The sequence below is a fragment of the Aquarana catesbeiana genome, linkage group LG01 (assembly GCF_042186555.1).
Source record: "Aquarana catesbeiana isolate 2022-GZ linkage group LG01, ASM4218655v1, whole genome shotgun sequence".
Classification (NCBI taxonomy): domain Eukaryota; kingdom Metazoa; phylum Chordata; class Amphibia; order Anura; family Ranidae; genus Aquarana; species Aquarana catesbeiana.
Genome location: NC_133324.1, coordinates 568,579,803 through 568,600,733, shown reverse-complemented (window position 1 = coordinate 568,600,733; position 20,931 = coordinate 568,579,803). Strand labels below are relative to the sequence as shown.

Genomic DNA, 20,931 nt, shown 5'->3' with positions numbered 1-20,931 from the left:
GTCATGCATTAAAACGCATAAAAAAGACAAAACAGCACCCTCCGAGTGTTGGTAACAATTAAAATTGAAAGTTCTACAGAAGGCTAACCATCTATTCCAAGCAGCCGAATAGTCCAACCATGTGTGAGGGGAGAGAGAATTCCTAATCACCGTGGATAAGGCATCTATATCAAATTCCACAAGTGGGCTGGACACACACATCCCTCGCTATCTGCTTGAGGAAAAAGCTGCCGGAAACGTGAAATCTGCAAACGGGAGAAAGCATAAGCAATTATATTTGGTTTCCCGGGATTGTGCTGAGCTTTTACCCATATGTTATGTTTTAAACACGTAAAACGAAATACCGAATAAGCTTAATGACAGAGAGGGACTTAAACGATAAACAATTTATGTCAAAAAGCACTCCTTTATCAGTTTGAACAATTGTTAGCGAAATGAGCACTCCAAAGCTCAAAAGCCGCAACAATAGGAAAAAATTCTAACAAAACAATGTTCTTGGTAGCATTCCGAGCAATCCAAGAATCAGGCCCAGAATCACAAGTCTTCCTTCAGGTCTGCAGACAAATGGATGTGGGAAAAAGGCAATTTAAGCCTGACCGTCGCCAGAGACAGGTGACGGGAGAAGATACGACCCACTGGCATACCCTAGACGCAAAGGCTAGAAGACCAAGCAGGGATTGAAGATCCCTCAACAACACTTTGCGCCTTCGAAGCATGACTGAAATGGACGATTTCAATCTAACAATCTTGTCTGCAGGCAGCCTGAACTCCATGGCTAAGGAGTTAATTGTTATGCCTAGAAATTCAAGAGAAACGGATGGAAGAATGGTCTTTTCAACTGCCAAGGGGATGCCAAAAAATGCAGAGATACTAGAAAAGAGCTGCAAAAGATAAAAGCAAAGAGGGGAACCTCCCGGACCAATAAAGAGGAAGTCGTCAAGGTAATGTACAATGCTGTCAAACCCGGACTGAAGACACCACCCATTGTAGAATGGTTGCAAAGGATTCAAAATAAGTGCATGATAAGGAACAACCCATAGGAAGACACATATCGAAAAAATAAAGATCATCAAAACAGAAACCAAGCGAGTTAAAATATAATGGGGAAATCGGCAACAATCTAAACGCGGATTTAATATCCGTCTAAGCCAGCAGAGCGCTTTGCCCAAGGCGCCGGACAACCTGAACCGCATCCTCAAAGGTTGAATTAGAAACCAAAGAGATAGAAGTGTCTATATCATCATTGAAGGAGCTGCCTACGGGGAAAGACAAGTGGTGTATTAATCTGAAAGAATTGGGTTCCTTTTTGAGCACGATGCCCAGAGGGGAGTCTCGGAAATTATCAAAAGGCGGAGAAAGGAAGGGGCCAGCCACCCGCCCTTCCCTAAGAAACTGGCCCTCCCCTTGTCTGGGTAAATTGAGAGCCAATGGAGCATGTTTTCCAGCCTCACTGGAGTGCAGGCTCTTGGAAAAAATATCCCTCTGTGAGCTATTGGGACTGGATTTTTTGAAGCACCTAGCCAAGGGGTGAGAGCCAGAACAAAAAGAGCATTCATGTTTATAACGGCAAGAACTACCCCACTTACACTGTCTCATTAAAAGTGTAGCAGTACCCTTTCTTGTAAGGGGATTGGGGGCCAGGAGCTGAAGGTGATTGCTTGGGAGGAAAAGATTCTTGAGGAACAATCAAGTTCAGCCAAAGGCCAACGTCCTTCATGCCCCACTGCAAGCTAGAGTAAACCGCTAATTTTTGACAAAAGGATTCGTCATAAACGAACCAACCCAGACCCCCAAAATTTTTATATGCCTCAAGGATGATTTCCAAATGCTGAAATAGGCTGCTACAGCGGTCAGGGAATTATTCCCCCACGATACTAGAAAAAATGCAAAAAGCCTGAAGCCAATTAAAAAATTACCTGGCAATAGGCCTTCGCTTATCATCCTCAGCTTTATCTTCAGATTTTCTATCAGCACGCAGAATTTCCTTAGAAGAGGGAAGTAATAATAACATATCAATGAATTCCCCCTTCCATATTTTTTCCTTTATAGAAACAGGTAAATGAAAACCAAGGGGGGACAATGCACAGGGCAGAACTTCCCTAACAGTCGTTTCAGGATCAGCATGTTTAAATAAATCAACTGACAGAGAAATGTCAGGTAAGCATTGTGTGACAGGTGCTGGAACTGAAAAGTTAACATTAGGAGACCACACATTAGCAGGTGAAAGAACAGGAGGAGAAGAAGAGGAATGCTGGGACATTACAGCCTCAGCTATTTTAGAAAAAGAGGATACCAGAGAATCCAACAGAGGAAAAGAACCAACAGAATTAAAATGAGGCAAACACGCTTGCAATAAAAGCACAGCGGGGGTTAAATTACCTTGCTGTTGTATAGCTGGTGCAGCCGTCAATTCGTGTTGCAGTGGGTGCCTGGATGGCCGCTCAGTGGGTTGCCCAACAACAGGGGCAGGAGGTGGAGGCGCAGCTTGACTGGGCTGAGCTGAACGCCACCTATGACTCCCCCTAAGGCCGGGCCTCTTCGGTGACGAGGAGAGAGCTCGCTAGAGCCTGCCAGAGCTCCACAATGCTGGCGGAGCAGCAATGCCTCCTTCATGCTGACACCGGGACTCCTCTTCGGGTGCCACGGCTGCTGGCCGTTCCGCTGTGCGACTGTGCCTGGGTCTGATGGTGAGTGGTGTATGGTCATCATGGTGCTGGACCTCCAGACGGCTGCTGGAAGCTCCCTGGGACTCGGCCGTGACTTCTCCCTCATCTTCAAGCCGCTCTTATTCCGCATCCCCCATTGGCAAGGCAGCAGCGGATCCATTCCTCTCCTCCGGCACTCTCCGCTCGCTCCAGGAGTTCCCTTAGAAGAGTCTTCATGGCGGGCCCGCAGGAGCAAAGCCCACTGCCCAGCCAGCAGCAAGAACCACCGGCTGCTGCTGTCTTATATAGGGTCCAGGTGGGTTCCAGAACCTTCCAGTCGGTCACCTGCTTCACCTGGACCAGTCAGAGATCGCCTTGTCCCAGGTAACCTGTAAATTTAAAGGGGTAGCGACACCAGAAACACATATGCAATACAAATGACATTATTTTTATACATTTATTAATAAAACAGAATATTACTAGGGGAAGGAGAGGGGAGGGGGGTGGCCGCAAACCCACGTGCATGGGCACAAATGAATTGCGCCCTTTTATACCATTCTCTGGTAAACATAGAGCCAAATTACTACTGCACCTGCTATAATCCCTCTCTGTATAGCACATTGAACTGCCATGACTTATTCCTTTATATAACTTCATATTCTTTCCTTTTCTGTCAGATGGAGGCAGAAGTCAACCTCAAAAAAGCAAAGCAGATATATATGCAACGTAGTGAAGAGCATGAAAAAGCACAGTATTATGCAGCACGTGCTGAAGAGGAGCAAAGTCACAGCGGTGCCAAATCGGTTGACAAAAAAAGGAGAGCAGAGGAAGAAGCTAAAAACAGAGTAAGACTAGTGAAAGGGCAGGAAAACAAATGCAGCACATTATCTGGATTACATCTTATACCTTACAGAGCTGGGTTAGGCAGACCATACACGGTTTGAATCTCGACCGATTCAGCAGGAACTGGACAAGATTCTAACTGTATATGGGCAGGCTGAATGTACCAAGTTGATCGATCAACTTGGGTACAACTGGCATGCTGGGTTTGACCTGCGATTATCGCTAGCAGCTGCTATAGCCGCTAGCAAAAATCACGGTCTTCTCTAGGCGGGGATGTTTTCTCCCCTGCCAGGAGAAAACAATGGCCCGGAAGGACGGATTCCTGCATCAACACTGGGGAATCAAGCGATTTTCTTTCCTGCAACCACGGGTTGCAGAAAAGAAATTGGCTCCGTCTATGGCCAGCCTTAAAGTGGATGTAAACCCGATTCATGAAATTTGAGCTGGGCATATCTGTCCGCAGTGTTTTCTTATCTCTCTTCAAAGCACTTAGTCTCATAGCTCTGCCCTGCCCAGTTCCTCTGTTTTAAACCTGATAACTTTTGACAAGCTCTCTGGAGATAGACCTGTGTGGGAGGAGGAGATTAGCAGCCAGCTAAACAATTCACAGGCACGCTCGCATGTATGGGGAGGGGGATGTGTGCCTTTCCTCCAATCAGCTTTCTCACAGTGTCTAGCAATGATCTCCTCCTACAGATGAATGAGGAAGTGAAAAATCTAACAGGACATGCACTTTCTAAACAGTAGGTAAAGCAGAAGACAGCAGATATACATGTAAAACTTATATAGGGAGATTTGTTTCATCTCTGTGTATCATCTGAGGTTGTTCACTTCACTGGGTATAGGAGAGGGTTTACATCTACTTTAATGTGCAAACACTGTAAATTTTTATTATATTAATATGAATTGCTTATTACACATATTTTTCCTACCATTCATTGTGGGTCAAGGTAGATTTCTGGGATTTTAGCTTGCCATAAAGAAGTTAGAATCTACCAACTTCATAGCAGTAGCCCTTTAGGCCCCTTTCACACTGGGGCAGTTTGCAGGTGCTATTGCGCTAAAAATAGCGCCTGCAAACCAACCCAAAACAGCCGCTGCTGTCTCTCCAGTGTGAAAGCCCCGAGGGCTTTCACACTGGAGCGGTGCGCTAGCTGGACGGGAAAAGTCCTGCTAGCAGCATCTTCGGAGCAGTGAAGAGGTGGTGTATACACCGCTCCTTCACCACTCCTGCCCATTGAAATCAATGAGAAAGCGCGGCTATACCGCCGGCAAAGTGCCTCTGCAGAGGTGCTTTGTGGTGGTTTTTAACCCTTTCTTGGCCAATAACATGGGGTAAAACCGCCCCACTAGCGGCTGAATACCGACGGTAATGCGCCGCTAACAATAGCAGCATTTTACCGCCGTCCCCGCTCCAGTGTGAAAGGGGCTGGGAAAAATGAAACCTCCCAAATGGGAGAACAACAAAAGATTGGAAGAAGAATATAACTAGCTATCTTAAATACAGTAGTCTAGCTGCTCCTTCAGAGCTAGCTTTAAATGTATCCTATTTGCCGGGTCCCTCTGCAGTATCATTCCAGATCCAATCTTATCTTTTGCACATTTCTCTTATTACAGGCAGAAGAAGCAATGGCCACTTACCGGACATGCATTGCAGACGCCAAGACACAGAAGCAGGAGCTGGAAGATGTGAAAGTGAATGTTCTTCGTCAGCTACAAGAGCTCATCAAACAGACAGACCAGATCCTACGTTCGGTACAAGAAAGATGTTTACTCATATGATGGTCTTTCTGTTTAGCTCTAACGTTACTAGCTGTTTCACTTCTCCTCAATTTATCTTCAACACACTTTTACTTCTAATTAAATATTCTCCTTCAATTGTCAGTATTATTATCTAGTCCCTTTTTACCCCTATCCATTTTCCCTCACACAGTGACTTCCTTGCTTCTCTCTAGGCCACTATATCCTACTATCAAAGCATGCACAAGGAGACAGCGCCCCTGCCTGTTGGATTCCAAACGCTGTGTGAAAGCAGTAAGCTCTATGACCTGGGACAACAATATGCATCATATGTCCGACAACTTGGATCTGATGCGGAGAGAGAAACATCCTATGACTTCCAGCCATACACACCACAAATAACATTGTATGAATTGTTAATTAATTCTTTATTGTTTTGCAGAATAGTCCTCAATATCCACAAAAGGAAGAAGGAAAATTTTCTGAAAAAAAGGCTCAATTGTTATATAAAGTGGAGTCTGAATAGATCTTTTCAGTTGGTTTTCATCAATGATTAAATCCAGATAAATAGCTAAAATTGAAAAAAGCCAAAAGTATTCGCCATTGCACACTTCTTCCATGCTCCATTACAACTCTGGATGCTGCATCTCCACAACCCGTCTAATTCAGTGTTTGCATCCCATCATCCGAAAAAAATAACTTTATTGTTCAAGTTATCACTCTTTATGCCTGGGTCCCTCCCTCTGACACATTTCAATCAGGAATAAGCTTGAGCATACAATTATTTATAGGAAATAATCAAAAAAAAATTAAAAAGAATATCTAAAGAAAATGAAACCAGTTAAAACACAACACAGTTTCCCACCTCAATATAGATGCCAAATAAATGTATACAAATATATTAAAAATGTTTGAAAGACTAATTAAGTCTATGGGTGGAACCCCTTCATCATTCACAGTGAGTAAAAAAGTAAACCTTATCTTGGTCCACAAGACCTGATTCATCAGTAAAAAAAGTTAATATGCGCCCCTGCTAACATTGAATGTACAACTAGATGTTTTTATAGTCCCACTAAGGTCTTAAAAATTGAGCAGCAATTTATAAATAAGATTTCAGGCATTCTACAAGGGATCCTATTATGTACTAGATCCAGTGGACCAAGATAATGTTTACTATTTTTATTCACCTTGAATGGGGAAAGGGCTCAATTCAGGGACTTAGCTTTTTAAAGCGGAGTTCCACCCAAAAGTGGAACTTCCACTCATTTGTCTCCTCTCCCCCTCTGGTGCCCCAATTGGGACCTTTCAGGGGGGAGGAAAGAAAAGGATACCTGTCTTTGCAGGTATCCTATTCCCACTTCCGAAGGTCCACGCCGCGGCCCATGACGTCACCGTGGGGCTCCCTCCTCCTCCCCCTGTCACCGGGCCAGTAGGAGAGAGGAGCGGAGCCTCGCACATGTGCAGTAGGGTTACCAGCGTGAAGCCGTAAGGCTACACTGCCGGGTTTCCTTACCTGCAATGGCGGTGGCAGCACGCGACAGCTGATGGAAACCGCAGCTGCAGGGCCGACATCGCTGGATTCCAGGACAGGCAAGTGTCCTATTATTAAAAGCCAGCAGCTGCAGTATGTGTAGCTGCTGGCTTTTTTTTTTTTTTTTGGGCAGACCTCGGCTTTAAGTTTTTATTACATCTGTTTACTCATTTCTTTTGCATAAATCTTGTAGTCTTGATATGCAATTCTAGTATGGTTTGATTTTCTTTATGCTAGGTTCACATCTACGCGTTCCCTGCCCGGCCACAGCAGCCCATGCATTTGAGTGGGCTGTTGCACCTGCAGAAAATGTCCCTCAAAACTGCAGTCACAGGGAAACCACATGGTGCTTTGAGGCTTCATGCACCTGAAAGCACGCTTTTGCCTGTGAGTGGGGGAATGCATACGATTTACATGCATTTCCGCAAAACTGTGAACCTCGCCTGAATGTTCTTTTGTTTGATTCTAATTTGGTTTCCAGTTTTTCTGGATTTAAACTTTGTTGGAATCTACTGAACAGGTCACTTTTAGACTCATTTATAAAAGTGAAGCTTTAGGCTTCATTCGGATGGCACTGACACCCGTTCTGCTTGTTGTTGCATTTGCATCCCCCCCAGGCTGCATGTGGGCAGCCTATAGAGGTGCATACAGATGCAGCAGCAGCACAGACACAGCTAATGGTCAAAATTTGACATGCAGGAGGGAGCGGATGCACAGATCCGAGCGCACGTTGTCTGCTGTTGAATCTGTGTACCCGCTCCTACCCGTATGTCAAATTCTGAGTCCATGTAGCCACTGCATCTGTATCCACCTCTATAGTAGGAGTAGATGCAGAAGCAATAACAAAGGGAAGACGGATGCCAGCTTACTTTTGAATAAAGCCTTACTTAGTGGCCCTTCCTTTTGTTTCCTTGTTTGTTTTTAGGTTGCTTGGGCTTAGTTTGTTGTTTTTTAGGTTTTATAGAAATTTATTAGTAAATATCAGTACCAATAGGAATTTTTTTTCTAGGTCCCCATACATTCGGGCTAGAAAGTCAAGTCTATCATCCCAGGATTTTCCTTCTACAGAAAATAAGGAACCTACAGCAGAGGAGAAAGTTGTGGAGAGAAGAGGTATGATATGAAGAGACAGGAGCAAGCACACAGTAGGATTATATGTAAAATGAAAATTGTAAACCTTATTTTAGTGCTTGGTAGCGACAGTAATGTAGATTGTGCTTATCTAAAGGTATTCATATACAAGAAATTAGTGTTACAAAATCCAGTGATTGTCATAGAGTCTGTAAGTAGAAAATAAGATGATCATTCTAAAGAACAGTGGATTGGACAGCCTGGACGTTTCTTCCTGATCCTTACTGTTACCACTTAGTTATGATGCTGGCCTCCTTCATAGATATACTGTGTATAGAGTAATGTCCCTGGATAGCTTTGGAGAGAGGCAGTTGTGTTTTTTAAGTGGCAGTGTGACATTTCACCAGTCCTACAGATTCTGAGAGTCCCCAAGTTTGAGACATCAGCTGCTTTCTACATGGATGACTCATGGCTTTCCTGGAATACATATTCTCCTAATGTAGTCTAATCTGTTCTGTGTTGTACAGTTTATACTTTGTAAGATTTGATTATTTTGTTAACATTGTATGTCTGGCTTATAGCCTACCAAAACACTTTTACTAATATCCTGCTTTTCGCCACCTATCCATCAACCTGCCATTTGACATTCTCATTATTGCTATCCTGTTTTCCTGCAGAATAAAGAGAGCATTGGAATGGCCAAAGTAGGTTGTTCTGCTTGTGATTGATTGGTAATGGCCAGTGGTAAGAACTGTCAGGTTTCTGTTGCTGTTTGACTCCACTGGGGAGGATTTTCTTCACTATTTATCCCTGCCTATTGAGGCACAGACCGCAATAAAAAGCCCCATAGACATTCTTACCTTCCCATAACAAAAATTTCCTCTCACTTCTTGTCCCATTGACCTCCTGTTATAGTGACAGAAAGTGCAAAATGCAAAAGCTCCAACGGGGACCTAGAAAGCAATAAAAACCTGACACAGGTTCTACACCATCCTTGCTTTAAAAACATTTTAGCTATATGGTGGGTAGCTTACTCAGACCAAGCATGAACTGATGCAAAATAAGCAAATATTGACTTATTAACCACTTCCAACCCAAGATCATCATATGACGTCCTGGACTTTAAGTGGGGATATCTGAATGATGCCTGCAGCTACAGGCATCATTCAGATATCATCTTTTTCTGACGGCGATTCTGTGCACCGTAAGAACAATTATAGTGGCAGTTCAGCTCCTTGATCGTCCTTACAGGCAGCTGACCCCCCCCCCCGCCTCCCTCCGGTGCTTCTCTGGGCTTGCCAGTATGATTGGCGAGCCGGAGAAGGAATCGGTCGACGCCGGAACTTGACCATAGAGATTTCTGGTGACCAGTTGGTCCCCAGTCATCTCTATAACCCTCGGAGGCCCGGGCGTGACGGCATGACGTCAAGTCGGAGCCGGTGGATGTAAACACAGCTGGGGACTCGGCTGGAAAGGTGAAGACAGTTCATTTTTTTTTTTTATCTAGGTCTTTCCAGCCTGGAAGAGAGATGTGGGGTCTTATAGCCCCCACATCTCACCATAAAGAGGACCTGTCATGCACTATTCCTATTACAAGGGATGTTTACATTCCTTGTAATAGGAATAAAAGTGATCAAAATTTTTTTTTGTAAAGAGAGGCACAGAAGTAAACGTATATGTAAGTCACGCCCACATATGTAAACGGTGTTCAAATCACACATGTGAGGTATCACTGCGTGCATTAGAGCAAGAGTAGACAGAACTCCTCTGTAACTCAAAACTGGTAACCTGTAAAAAATTTAAAGCGTCGCCTATGGAGATTTTTAAGTACCAAAGTATGCGCAATTTTGAAGCGTGACATGCTAGGTATCTATTTACTCGGTCTTTTACATTATACAAAAAAATTGGGCTATCTATACTGTTTTTTGTTTGTTTGTTTTTTTAATTCATGAAAGATTCCTGTGCAAATACTGTGCGACGTAAAAAGTTGCAACGATTGCCATTTTATTACCTAGAGTCTCTGCTAAAAAAATATATAATTTTTGGGGGTTCTGAGTAATTTTCTAGCAAAAAAATGATGATTTTTACATGTAGGAGAGGAGTGCCAGAATAAGCCTGGTATGGAAGTGGTTAAGCACTAATGGAGGAATAAAGATAACAGCACCAGGCTGTGTACGCTGAAAAAAACGTCAGCAATGGCAGTTCCCATACTTGTATCATGATCGGTTCCTTTTATTTCAAGCTAAAATACTATTGGCCTTCATTCTGTTTGCAGGTGGTAGGGGCCATCAGGTACATAAATCATGGCCAAGTGCTCTGCCTGAGGGAGATGCAGCTGAGAGAAAGGAAGCAGAAGGTATATTAACCCTAATGAAGTTGAGTTTATTGCATGTTCTGGAAGAGTCAAGCAGCTATATATGTGTAAACACGTATTCAGTGTGTTTAGACAGGAGTTTGACAGGTTCCTTAGCTCTCATGCATAGGAACTTTTCAACAGGGCCATGGATAGCACCAATAGTAATGAACTAGTATTAGTTGCTGACACATGGATGCAGTGTAAACCTGACTATATGCATTACAATCTGAGTATTGAATCTCCTTCAAATTGCCAGGAATTGTGTAGTTCAAGATATGCCTGACTGAATACAAATTTAATTGACGGATATAAAGTTTTGGGTAATATAAAGAAGACATTTTTTTGGTTCATTGTGGGACATCAGATTCAGAGACAGATGGGCTTTACAAACACCTACAGCAGGATTTGGACACTGGCAAACCAAAAAACATCAGCTTGCTAAAACCCTTCACTCCCAGCATGCCACAGTTTTTTTTTTTTTTTTTTGCTAGTGTCCATTTTTACTAGTAATTTTTCCTCCTTTTTAATTTGTTTTTCTTCAATCAAGTCTTGATATAGACTTTGCTTGAAGTAGCCTCCTTTGTACAGCTATCTGGATTCGGATATCCTCAGTAAAATATATGTTTTTGAAAAGGCTTGTGCTATGTGTAGAGAAACTTTACCAATACTGTGCACACCCTAACTAAAATAGAACTAAATATACATGTGATCTCCTTCTTTGTCTATGCTTATCCAGAACTGCTGCTATCACTCATATAGTATACTCACACACTACCACAATAGAGTTTGATAATAGAGAAATGGTGTGCTTTTCCTTTAAATATAACCTAAGTAAATCAAACCATGAACCCGTTGTGTTAAGCACTTAAAGTCCTGAGTTGCAGTTACACCTAAACAATGCAGTGCAATGCTTAACCCAATGTATGCAGAACTAAAGCAAACTAAATAAAATGTATATCCAGTTCATGTGATATGCCCAAAGGACACTCCAAAAAAAGTGAGTCCTTCAGCTGGTGTTCATGTGTCAATACTTCCAATATTCAAACAATGCGAGAGGTCATTGGGTGACACATCTTCAATAAAAACACTCAAGGGGTTGTGCTCCAATCCCCCGTGCTGCCACTTCACCTCTAAGTGCAACGCCTGCTCATCTTGATAGTGCAATGTTTTTCAACTCCAGTCCTCAAGTACCCCCAACAGGTCATGTTTTCAGGATTTCCCTCAGATGAAACGGCTGTGGTAATTTTTAAGGCAGTGAAACTGATCAAATCATCTTTGCAAAATAATGGAAAGCATGAAAACATGACCTGTTGGGGGTACTTGAGGACTGGAGTTGAGAAACATTGTGATAGTGGACCTACACATAATAGGTCATTTGCACTTTGGTAAGTGATCTGTGCGATTCCACCTTCAACTTTTTGCAGCTACTTCCCATGTGTGGTCCCTTTTTAAGGGAACTGTCCTCGCTAACTCTAGTTGTTTTTTTGCTCAAGGAGAGGGGAGAATTCTCATAGCGTAACCCATACTGTAATTAGAAAGCTTTTATTGCATTAAATATACACTCACATGAAATAAAATGCATAGAGCAGTATTCTGACCAAAAACCTGGAGAACCAAAAAAGTAAACACGTAAAGATGAAACCTATTTATGTTAAAATTAAGATTTATTAAAAGATTGTTGTTATCATTAACCTCAAATGTGTTCATGTATTAAAGGATAAGTTCACCTTTTAGGAAAAAATAAGAAATGCATATTTTTTTTTTTTGCAAGTAAAGAAGATCACTGGTACCACGCAGGCATCCTTCAGATCTGTCAGTATATCTGTGTACCCGTACATCCCGTTCGGGCAGGCAGATACACTGTAGGAACAAATCAATGCACTACAAGCCGATCAACCACAAAGGATGCCGGGGCTTGTAGTTCATTCACACACAGAGCTTTGTGAATGAATGAGGTGTCCATTTCTGCTGCCACAGGGAGAGAGGGCAGCGGCTGCAGCACTGGGAACATGTTACATGTTCCACCCTAAAAAACATGTAACATGTTCCCAAAGGTGAACTTTATTCCTCCATATAATCAGACCTTTTGGATACAACCTAAACAACACAAAACACTGCAAAAACCTCCATATAATAAAATTAAGACTATACTCCCTCTTGTGGCAGAATTGCTAATTGCACTTGGCAAACTTAATCGGAAATAAAGTAATTAACATCAAATTCTATATTGTGTCCTTTTGGGGTAAAGTGTCTCCATTTAAAAAATCCTCTTAGATTCACATTGGCTTAGTTTAATAATTTAATGAATTCCTCGCCAGTGAGGTTTAAATGTTTCTATACCCCAGAATGTGAGTAGAGCTGGATTTTTTTTCATGGAATTGGGCAAAGTGTTTAGATATACTGTGTTTCTTTTTGTCCTTTATAAATGTTCAGGCTATGTTCTCCTATGCACTTCCATAATAGCATTTTTGTTCAACCTATATATTGTAAATTACATGGATACTGAAGAGCATATACAGATTGTTAGGCTGTACTTCTGTGGATCACAGAAGTGCAGTTTGTTCTGCACTCCTGTGATCCTTTTTCAGCAGACAGCGGGCTGAAGCCAGTCCGGGCTTGGGAAAGTTTGTGACTATACGAGCGGGATCCACCTACATGCCTAGAACGGCACCCGGCTCAGCCTCTCAGTGTTCCTGCCCCCTCCACAGCACAGCGCTCCATTAAGCATGGGGGGGATGTAGAGTAGAGAGCCGTTGACTGATAGGCACCAGCTCTCTGCTCAGGGAGCCCTGACAACTGAGCGATCGGCGGTGTTTGATTGCTCGGTTCTCAGTCTTAGAGCCGTAGAGCGGGGGGGGGGGGGACCACCTAAGTAAGTATGATTCCCAAAAAAAAACATTCCCATAAGTCTCTTTTAAAATCTGTGTAACCATTTTCTTGACGACTTCTATACAGCCCTTATCGTGTACTGCTGAGTTGATTTGTTTTATACAAATATCATTGGGTTTAGTCATCATATATTTCTTTATGTTAAGTTTTCTGGTATACTTCTGTATATCAATGTATGCTTCAAATTTATTTAAAGCTTTCTTAGGTGCATATTTCAAGCCTTTATCTAGGACCCTCAATTCATCTTTGGTCAAATCCACCCCACTGATGTTGAGGACTCCTTCTCCTAGTATTCTCTTATTACTTGGTGTCTTGTATCCGGCTCCACATCCCTCTGTGGTAATTGGATTCTAACCTCTCTCTCTGGGTTATGCCGGCCATACACTATATGAAAAATCGGCCGAACCCATTTTCGAAAAACGAACATTCGGCCGCGAGAGCAAACGATAGTGCCAACATGTAATGACCGATAAAATCGTTCAGTGGACATAAATTAAACCATTTTTTGTTCATTTTTTTTACATATACCTAGTGCTAACAGTTTTAACGGAAAACACATTAACCTTTCAATTTATCGTTCGTTTGACAGAAAATTTCCAAACTTGTCCTTCGTTTTTTCAGCTCAAAACCGTCCCCAACGATTATCGATTTTGTGCCCATTAACTGGCTGAAAAATGAACAAACTGGCCAAATGACTGAATTTAGGCTGATTTTTAATATAGTGTATGGCCAGCATTAGTCTCTGCTGATAGAGGACTATGTTCCTGTAATTTCATTTTCCGTTTATACACCTGTTCGGTCTTAAAATCATTAATATCTCTTAAATACTTTTTCCTCTTTCTATAACCTCTTGGTCTTTTTGCTCCAAGACTCTGCTCAATTGCTTAGTGAGTGTTATGCCGCGTACACACGGTCAGACTTTTCGGCTACAAAAGTCCGACAGCCCGTCCGACAAACTTTCGACTGACTTTTGGCGGACTTGCGGCGGACTTTCTAATGAATGGACTTGCCCACATACGATCACACAAAAGTCCGATGGATTCGTACGTGATGACGTACACCGGACTAAAATAAGGAAGTTGATAGCCAGTAGCCAATAGCTGCCCTATTTTTGCCGGTTTTTGTCCGGACTTTTGTAGCCGAAAAGTCTGACCGTGTGTATGCCCCATTAGGAATTCTGGTAATTCTTTCAGGGGTGTCAGTTTTTCTTTATAATCTGCAATTTGTTGTTCGATTTTCTTCATAATCCTTTGCCCCTTTTTAATGGGAAATTTCAACACCTCTATACCTTTTCCATTCAAAACTTGATACCACTCATCAATTGACTCCTTATCTTTTATTGATAGATACATCCCATCTCAATCTTCTCAGTATTATACCATCTTTTATGTATTTCTATTTGAGCTTCAGGCACTAGGCTCTGCCAGTGTGACGCTTTTCAGACATCTGTGTAGTGTGTTAGTTGGCTGCAGTGCTCATTCGGCCGGCTTCTGATGAAAGGGCATGACTAAAAAAGGTCTGACGATCAGCACCCGATCGGCGCTCTCAGTCAATGGCTAAGACCGCTGTCCGGCGTGTTCTGGTGGGGGATGGGGGCAGTCCACCTGTCAGAACACAATAGCTCATTGAGGAAGTTTGCTGTACTAACATCAGATTGTTAGTACATCCGCTTCTCCTGAGCTCCTGTACTAAAAAAAAAAACTGTTATGCCCTGTACAGACGATAGGATTTTCTGACAACAAAATCCACGTTTTTTTTCCCGACGGATGTTGGCTCAAACTTGTCTTGCATATACACGGTCACACAAATCTTGTCGGAAATTCAGAACGTCAAGAACGTGGTGACGTACAACACGTATGACGAGCCGAGAAAAATTAAGTTCAGTAGCCAGTACGGCTCTTCTGCTTGATTCCGAGCATGTGTGGAACTTTGTGCATCGGAACTGTGTACACACGGATTTTGTTGTCGGAAAATTTGAGATCCAGATCTCAAATTTTGTGTGTCGGAAATTCCAATGGAAAATTTCCGATGGAGCCTACACACGATTGGAATTTCTGACAACAAGCTCCCATAGAACATTTTCCGTCGGAAAATCCTATCGTGTGTATGGGGCATTAGTGTGTACCAGGCTTAAAGCGTTTGTTACCCCAGGATTTCATAATTTCATATTCCTGAAATATGCCTGCTGTACCATGTACTTGTATGGAACAGTATCCTGTTCTATTTATATCGCTTCCTTTTGTGTGAAATCCCCAGTGTTCCTGTAAGTCCTTCTGCTTTCCTATTAGAAACTGACCACACTAAGCAGGAGAACATTCCGTGGTCAGTTCTCTAGCAATACTGGGAACTCAGCCTGTTCTTCAATGATCAGACTTGTCCTGATGCCCCCCCCGCACAGCCATTCACCGGAGAGTTCAGTGTGCTGGTGGTTCTCCTCCCCCCGGCTCTTATGCAGCAGGACAGAGATTATGTGATCACTTGTAAAGAAAAAAGGGGAAAAAAAGATATTTAATTTTATTTTTTTTTATGTCGCTACGCAAATGTTTTGCCTTTCATTTCAGTTTTAAACTGAATGGGTTTTTTTACAAGGTGATCATTTACAATCACTTCAAACTTCCATTCCAATCGCCTGGGCAGTCAGAGTGGAAGTGGGAGCTGATACCTGTCAGAAATAGGTATGTCATTCAGTATTGTGTAGTGCATGTACTGGTCCGTCCCAAACATTCAGCATGAGGTAGCACTTCTGCGCCACTGCACCTTTTAGCAAGATATGTGTAGCTTCACCTCTAAAAGGGCTTGACCCTGACAACCTGCAATACTTCAGACCCTAAATGCTGAAGTTACATAGGATTCTATGGGCCAAATTGTAATTTTGATTGCTGACTCTGACTTCAAAGGCCATAAGTATAATGCCGCGTACACACGAGCGGACTTCTCGTCTGCCTGAACTCCGAAGGACTTTTCCACGGAGTTCCGACGGAGTTGCGATGGAGTTCCAACAAAACGGACTTGCCTACACATGATCACACCAAAGTCCGATCGTTTCAAACATGATGACGTACGACCGGACTAGAATAAGGAAGTTCATAGCCAGTAGCCAATAGCTGCCCTTGCGTCCTTTTTTGTCCGTCGGACTAGCATACAGGTGAACGGATTTTTCGATCGGAGTCAAGTCCGTCGGAAAGATTTGAAACATTTTCTATTTCCTTCTGAATTTTTGACAGAAAAGGTCCGATGAAGCCCACACACGTTCGGAATGTCCGACGGAATCGTTCCGTCTGACCTTTTCTGCCGGACAGTCCGCTTGTGTGTACGTGGCATTAGCCTTCCCCTGTAGAATGATTATCTGACCTGCCTGCAGCCTTTGAGGCTTCCACTGAGGGAGCTTTATCTGATGAAGAGTCTCACTAATCTTTGCATTACTGGGAAGCTCCTGATTAAACTGTTTACACCACCCAAATGTATTGCATTTCAGTACCTGTTTGGAGGCCTTTATTGGGAAGCAGGCTGTTCCCTCAATTGATCCAACAGTGTCCAATTCTTTTTGCAAAGAACTGCAGAAACTGCTGGTGCTATATAAATCCTTTATAAAAATAATAGAGGATGTGCCAGTATTTAAGGATCCCATAGCTAAATATTTGGAGACCCTCTCCAAAACGTTTGCGATAACTTGCAATATCTTTTAGTGCCGTTCTAGGTGTTTCTAGTGACAGACAAGTCTGGTGTCTCACAGTATTAAATGGATGCGGGCTGTTAAGTGTTTAATCCAGGCAGCATTGGAGCATATGGAAACAAGAAGCCACCAACTCAGCTGGTGGAGACAGATGTGAACAGCCTCAGTCTGTTCCTCCTAAGCTATGCCCCCAATGAGCTAGCAGGGTGCGGCATCTCTCCAAAATGTTGTTTTCATCTGTAGGCCCTGCATTGCAGCCTGTCATGGCTGTGATATTAGCCTGTCAAACATTAGGTGAATAGACCAAACTCAAGCAAGGGATTTAGCTTTACTCCACACCAATTCTCTATTTGTGAAGCAATTAGAATGCCTGCTGACAGCTCTGCACTCTTTTTTACTCTTTGGCGGTGGTGTGCAGCTCCAAAACTTTACTAAATAGTGTTTGGAAAGAATGGATCCTGGAGGAGTGACTTTTGTCACTCTTTTGTCAATAACAGATCCAGCTATGGATTTGAAGAAATCCTTTCAATCTCTTGGAAGGTCAACACAATGCACACCGGCCTGATAGGCTTAGGAGTCCTAGACTCCTTGTTGGTGCAGGGACTTGGACAACAGAGGAATCCTGTCCCCCAATTATCATTGTGGAGCTCCTGAGTTATTTGGTTTTCCCTATAACGCTGAACATTACAATTGCAGAGTCTTCCAAACAGGATCCAGTCAAACAATGCCACGATAGTGGCGTACATCAACTAACAACATCAACTAACAACAAGCCAAGTAGAAAGGACTGGGCAGAACATTGCCTTCCAGCCTTGTTTGCCATTCACGTTCCAGGTATAGACAATTGGTGGACAGACTACAGGCAGCTGGCAGTGCCTGGACCCCAGAGAAATGTTTCCTACACCTAGACCTGTTCCAGAACCCTCTTATTGGCTCACACAGCTTACTATGCAAGCTTATTGGGTTTCATCCTTTCCTATCAAGGCATAATATTTCCATGAGTGCTTATTTGGCTTTTTGGCATCAGACAACTGTTTTCCAGATTTGTAAGGCTGCCACCTGGCCTTCTGTTCCCATATTCTCTAGGTTTTACCAGGTTGATATTTAGACCTTATCAGATGCCATCTTGGGGCATAAGGTCCTTCACGCAGCATCTTGAACCTCAAGCAGTTCCCATTTCTTTGTGTTGCTATAAATGAGCCTGTTAGTGTTTTGTTTGTTATTTTGCCAACCCCTTAGCTTTTGGATGTCCCAATTGTCACTGAATCTCGAGTCCCTCAATGAACAAGATTGAAAACCAGAAATCTGTACTCGCTGTATAATCCTTTTATTGAAGTTCATTGAGGGACACACCTGAGGTTTGCTGGGAGTGAGAAAGTTGTTCCAGGCTGGTCACTGTTTTTTGTTTGCCAGTGTCCAAATCCTCCTGTAGAGGGCAGTTTAACCCAATTGTCTCTAAATCATATTTTTATGGTGTGTACAAAAATCCAGTCTTTTCAGAGATTGGTCAATCAAACTTTAACATGCGTTTCCAGCCTAAGGCTACCTTTTACACATATAGCGCTTACCCTTGAAGGAGCTGCTTTATGTGTTGGGTCCCCTGTTCCTGGGCTCAGCTTTACAGACAACAAAGTGTCTAAGTGTAGTGTGGCTTTGGTTAGCAGCCTCTCGCCCACTCCTGTGTCAGCAAGTGACCGCTGTCTGCAGTGTCCTTCACCCTTGGTCAGGCAGTGAGCTCCATCAAAATCTTTGGCTCACTCCAATGTCCCCAGATGTCTGGGGCAGTGCCTCTCTCCTTATCAGACGCAAATGTGAGCCGGCTTCTAGCAGCTAAAGGTGCATTCAATCTTCTAATACAGCCTCCACAATTCTCCTGAGCCCAGAAAAAGCAGAAGGGAACCACCTACCTCTTTCCCCATAGCTTTGCGGGATCTGCAGTTTTCTCCTCCCAGCTCACCAAGCTAGCTCAGTCTGTCAGAAGTACACCTCCCACAATCCTTGTAATTCATATCCTGTGTGCCTCCCTATTGGGTAGAGGGTGGGGTCAACACTAGCATTACATGGCTCTACAATAAGAGTCCCCTTCTATAGATGTGCCTTTTTAAAGGTCTCCTGTGCTCCCAGTGCTGCAGACTGGGCTACACACACAAGACAGTGTTCATTAGACATGAGAAAAATGTTTCCGATAATCAGTCTCACCAAAAACAATAAAAATCTTAGCTGTGAAGGAAAAAAATATTGTTTGCTAAATTCGAATTCAATGGACAATGTCATCCTATCAACAGGGTGGGTGGGAGGAGCTTCAGATCGGGACAGAGAGTGGGAGTGATTTCATATTAACAAGTGGGTAATCACCCTCTAGTTAACATAGGTTGGGCAGCTGTCCAGGACTGCAGCTTCTCCTGCCCCCTGCCCTGCTGATAGGCTGACATCGTTTGGGAGAGAACACACAGGCTAACTGCCTCTGACCTGCCAAAGGAGGAACTGTGAAAGGGAGGCAGAGATTGAAAAGGAGGGTTGCATGACTGCAAGGGGCACTGCGATGGGGGGCTGTGATTGCTAGGGGCATTGTAATGTAAAGGGGAACAGTGATATAAAGTGGACTGCACTGTAAATGTGCACTGTAATCATTACAGTGCCCTTTTACAGTGAAGTCCCTTTTATCTCACTGTGCCCCTTTAAATTGTAGTCCCTTTTAACATCACAGTTCCCTATTACAGTGCAGTTTCCTTAAAATTAATCTAAGGGGGACTGCACTCAAATCATTACAGTGCCCCTTTACAATGCAGTCCCCATTATATCACAGTGCCAAAGTTGGGAACCATTGATCTAAAGCATCTTGAGTCATCTGTTTTATTGCTCCTACTGACAGCTGTTCTTTTTATATTATTTATAGTTACAGTTTTAAATACACCTGTAATGTACACAGCAGTAACAAAGATGCTGTACTGCTGCTGGTTTTTGCCCCTGTTACATTGCTGTATGCCTTCCGGATCCACTACTGGAGCCCTGTGTAACAAAACGCAGTGCTTTGTCACACTGAGTATACATGCACACTGATAAAATGAAAGCACACACCAGGGGGTGGTTTAATTTTACCAGCTGCTGCACAGGTATGATTTACAGTGGGGACGGAAAGTATTCAGACCCCCTTAAATTTTTCACTCTTTGTTATATTGCAGCCATTTGCTAAAATCATTTAAGTTCATTTTTTTCCTCATTAATGTACACACAGCACCCCATATTGACAGAAAAACACAGAATTGTTGACATTTTTGCAGATTTATTAAAAAAGAAAAACTGAAATATCACATGGTCCTAAGTATTCAGACCCTTTGCTGTGACACTCATATATTTAACTCAGGTGCTGTCCATTTCTGCTGGTCATCCTTGAGATGGTTCTACACCTTCATTTGAACCCAGCTGTGTTTGATTATACTTATTGGAATTGATTAGGAAAGCCACACACCTGTCTATATAAGACCTTACAACTCACAGTGCATGTCAGAGCAAATGAGAATTATGAGGTCAAAGGAACTGCCTGAAGAGCTCAGAGACAGAATTGTGGCAAGGCACAGATCTGGCCAAGGTTACAAAAAATTTCTGCTGCACTTAAGGTTCCTAAGAGCACAGTGGCCTCCATAATCCTTAAATGGAAGACATTTGGGATGACCAGAACCATTCCTAGAGCTGGCTGTCCAGCCAAACTGAGCTATCGGGGGGAGAAGAGCCTTGGTGAGAGAGGTAAAGAAGAACCCAAAGATCACTGTGGCTGAGCTCAAGAGATGCAATCGGAAGATGGGAAAAAGTTGTAGAAAGTCAACCATCACTGCAGCTCCCCACCAGTCGGGGCTTTATGGCATAGTGGCCAAACGGAAGCCTCTCCTCAGTGCAAGACACATGAAAGCTTGCTTGGAAAAAAACACCTGAAGGACTCCAAGATGGTGAGAAATAAGATTCTCTGGTCTGATGAGACCAAGATAGAACTTTTTAGCCTTAATTCTAAGCGGTATGTGTGGAGAAAACCAGCCACTGCTCATCACCTGTCCAATACAGTCCCAACAGTGAAGCAGGGTGGTGGCAGCCTCATGTTGTGGGGGTGTTTTTCAGCTGCAGGGACAGGACTGGTTGCAGTTGAGGGAAAGATGAATGCGGCCAAGTACAGGGATATCCTGGATAAAAA

The 20,931-nt window shown here is 43.1% G+C and overlaps 1 protein-coding gene across 1 annotated transcript in view; it reads left to right on the top strand.

The window, feature by feature from the left end:
• Positions 1–20,931, top strand: part of ARHGAP45 (Rho GTPase activating protein 45) — a 167,852-nt gene that overhangs the window by 119,056 nt on the left and 27,865 nt on the right. The window contains 5 exon segments of the mRNA XM_073597180.1: positions 3,323–3,490; positions 5,106–5,243; positions 5,444–5,634; positions 7,769–7,872; positions 10,106–10,186. Coding sequence (XP_073453281.1) covers positions 3,323–3,490; positions 5,106–5,243; positions 5,444–5,634; positions 7,769–7,872; positions 10,106–10,186 — 682 coding nt within the window.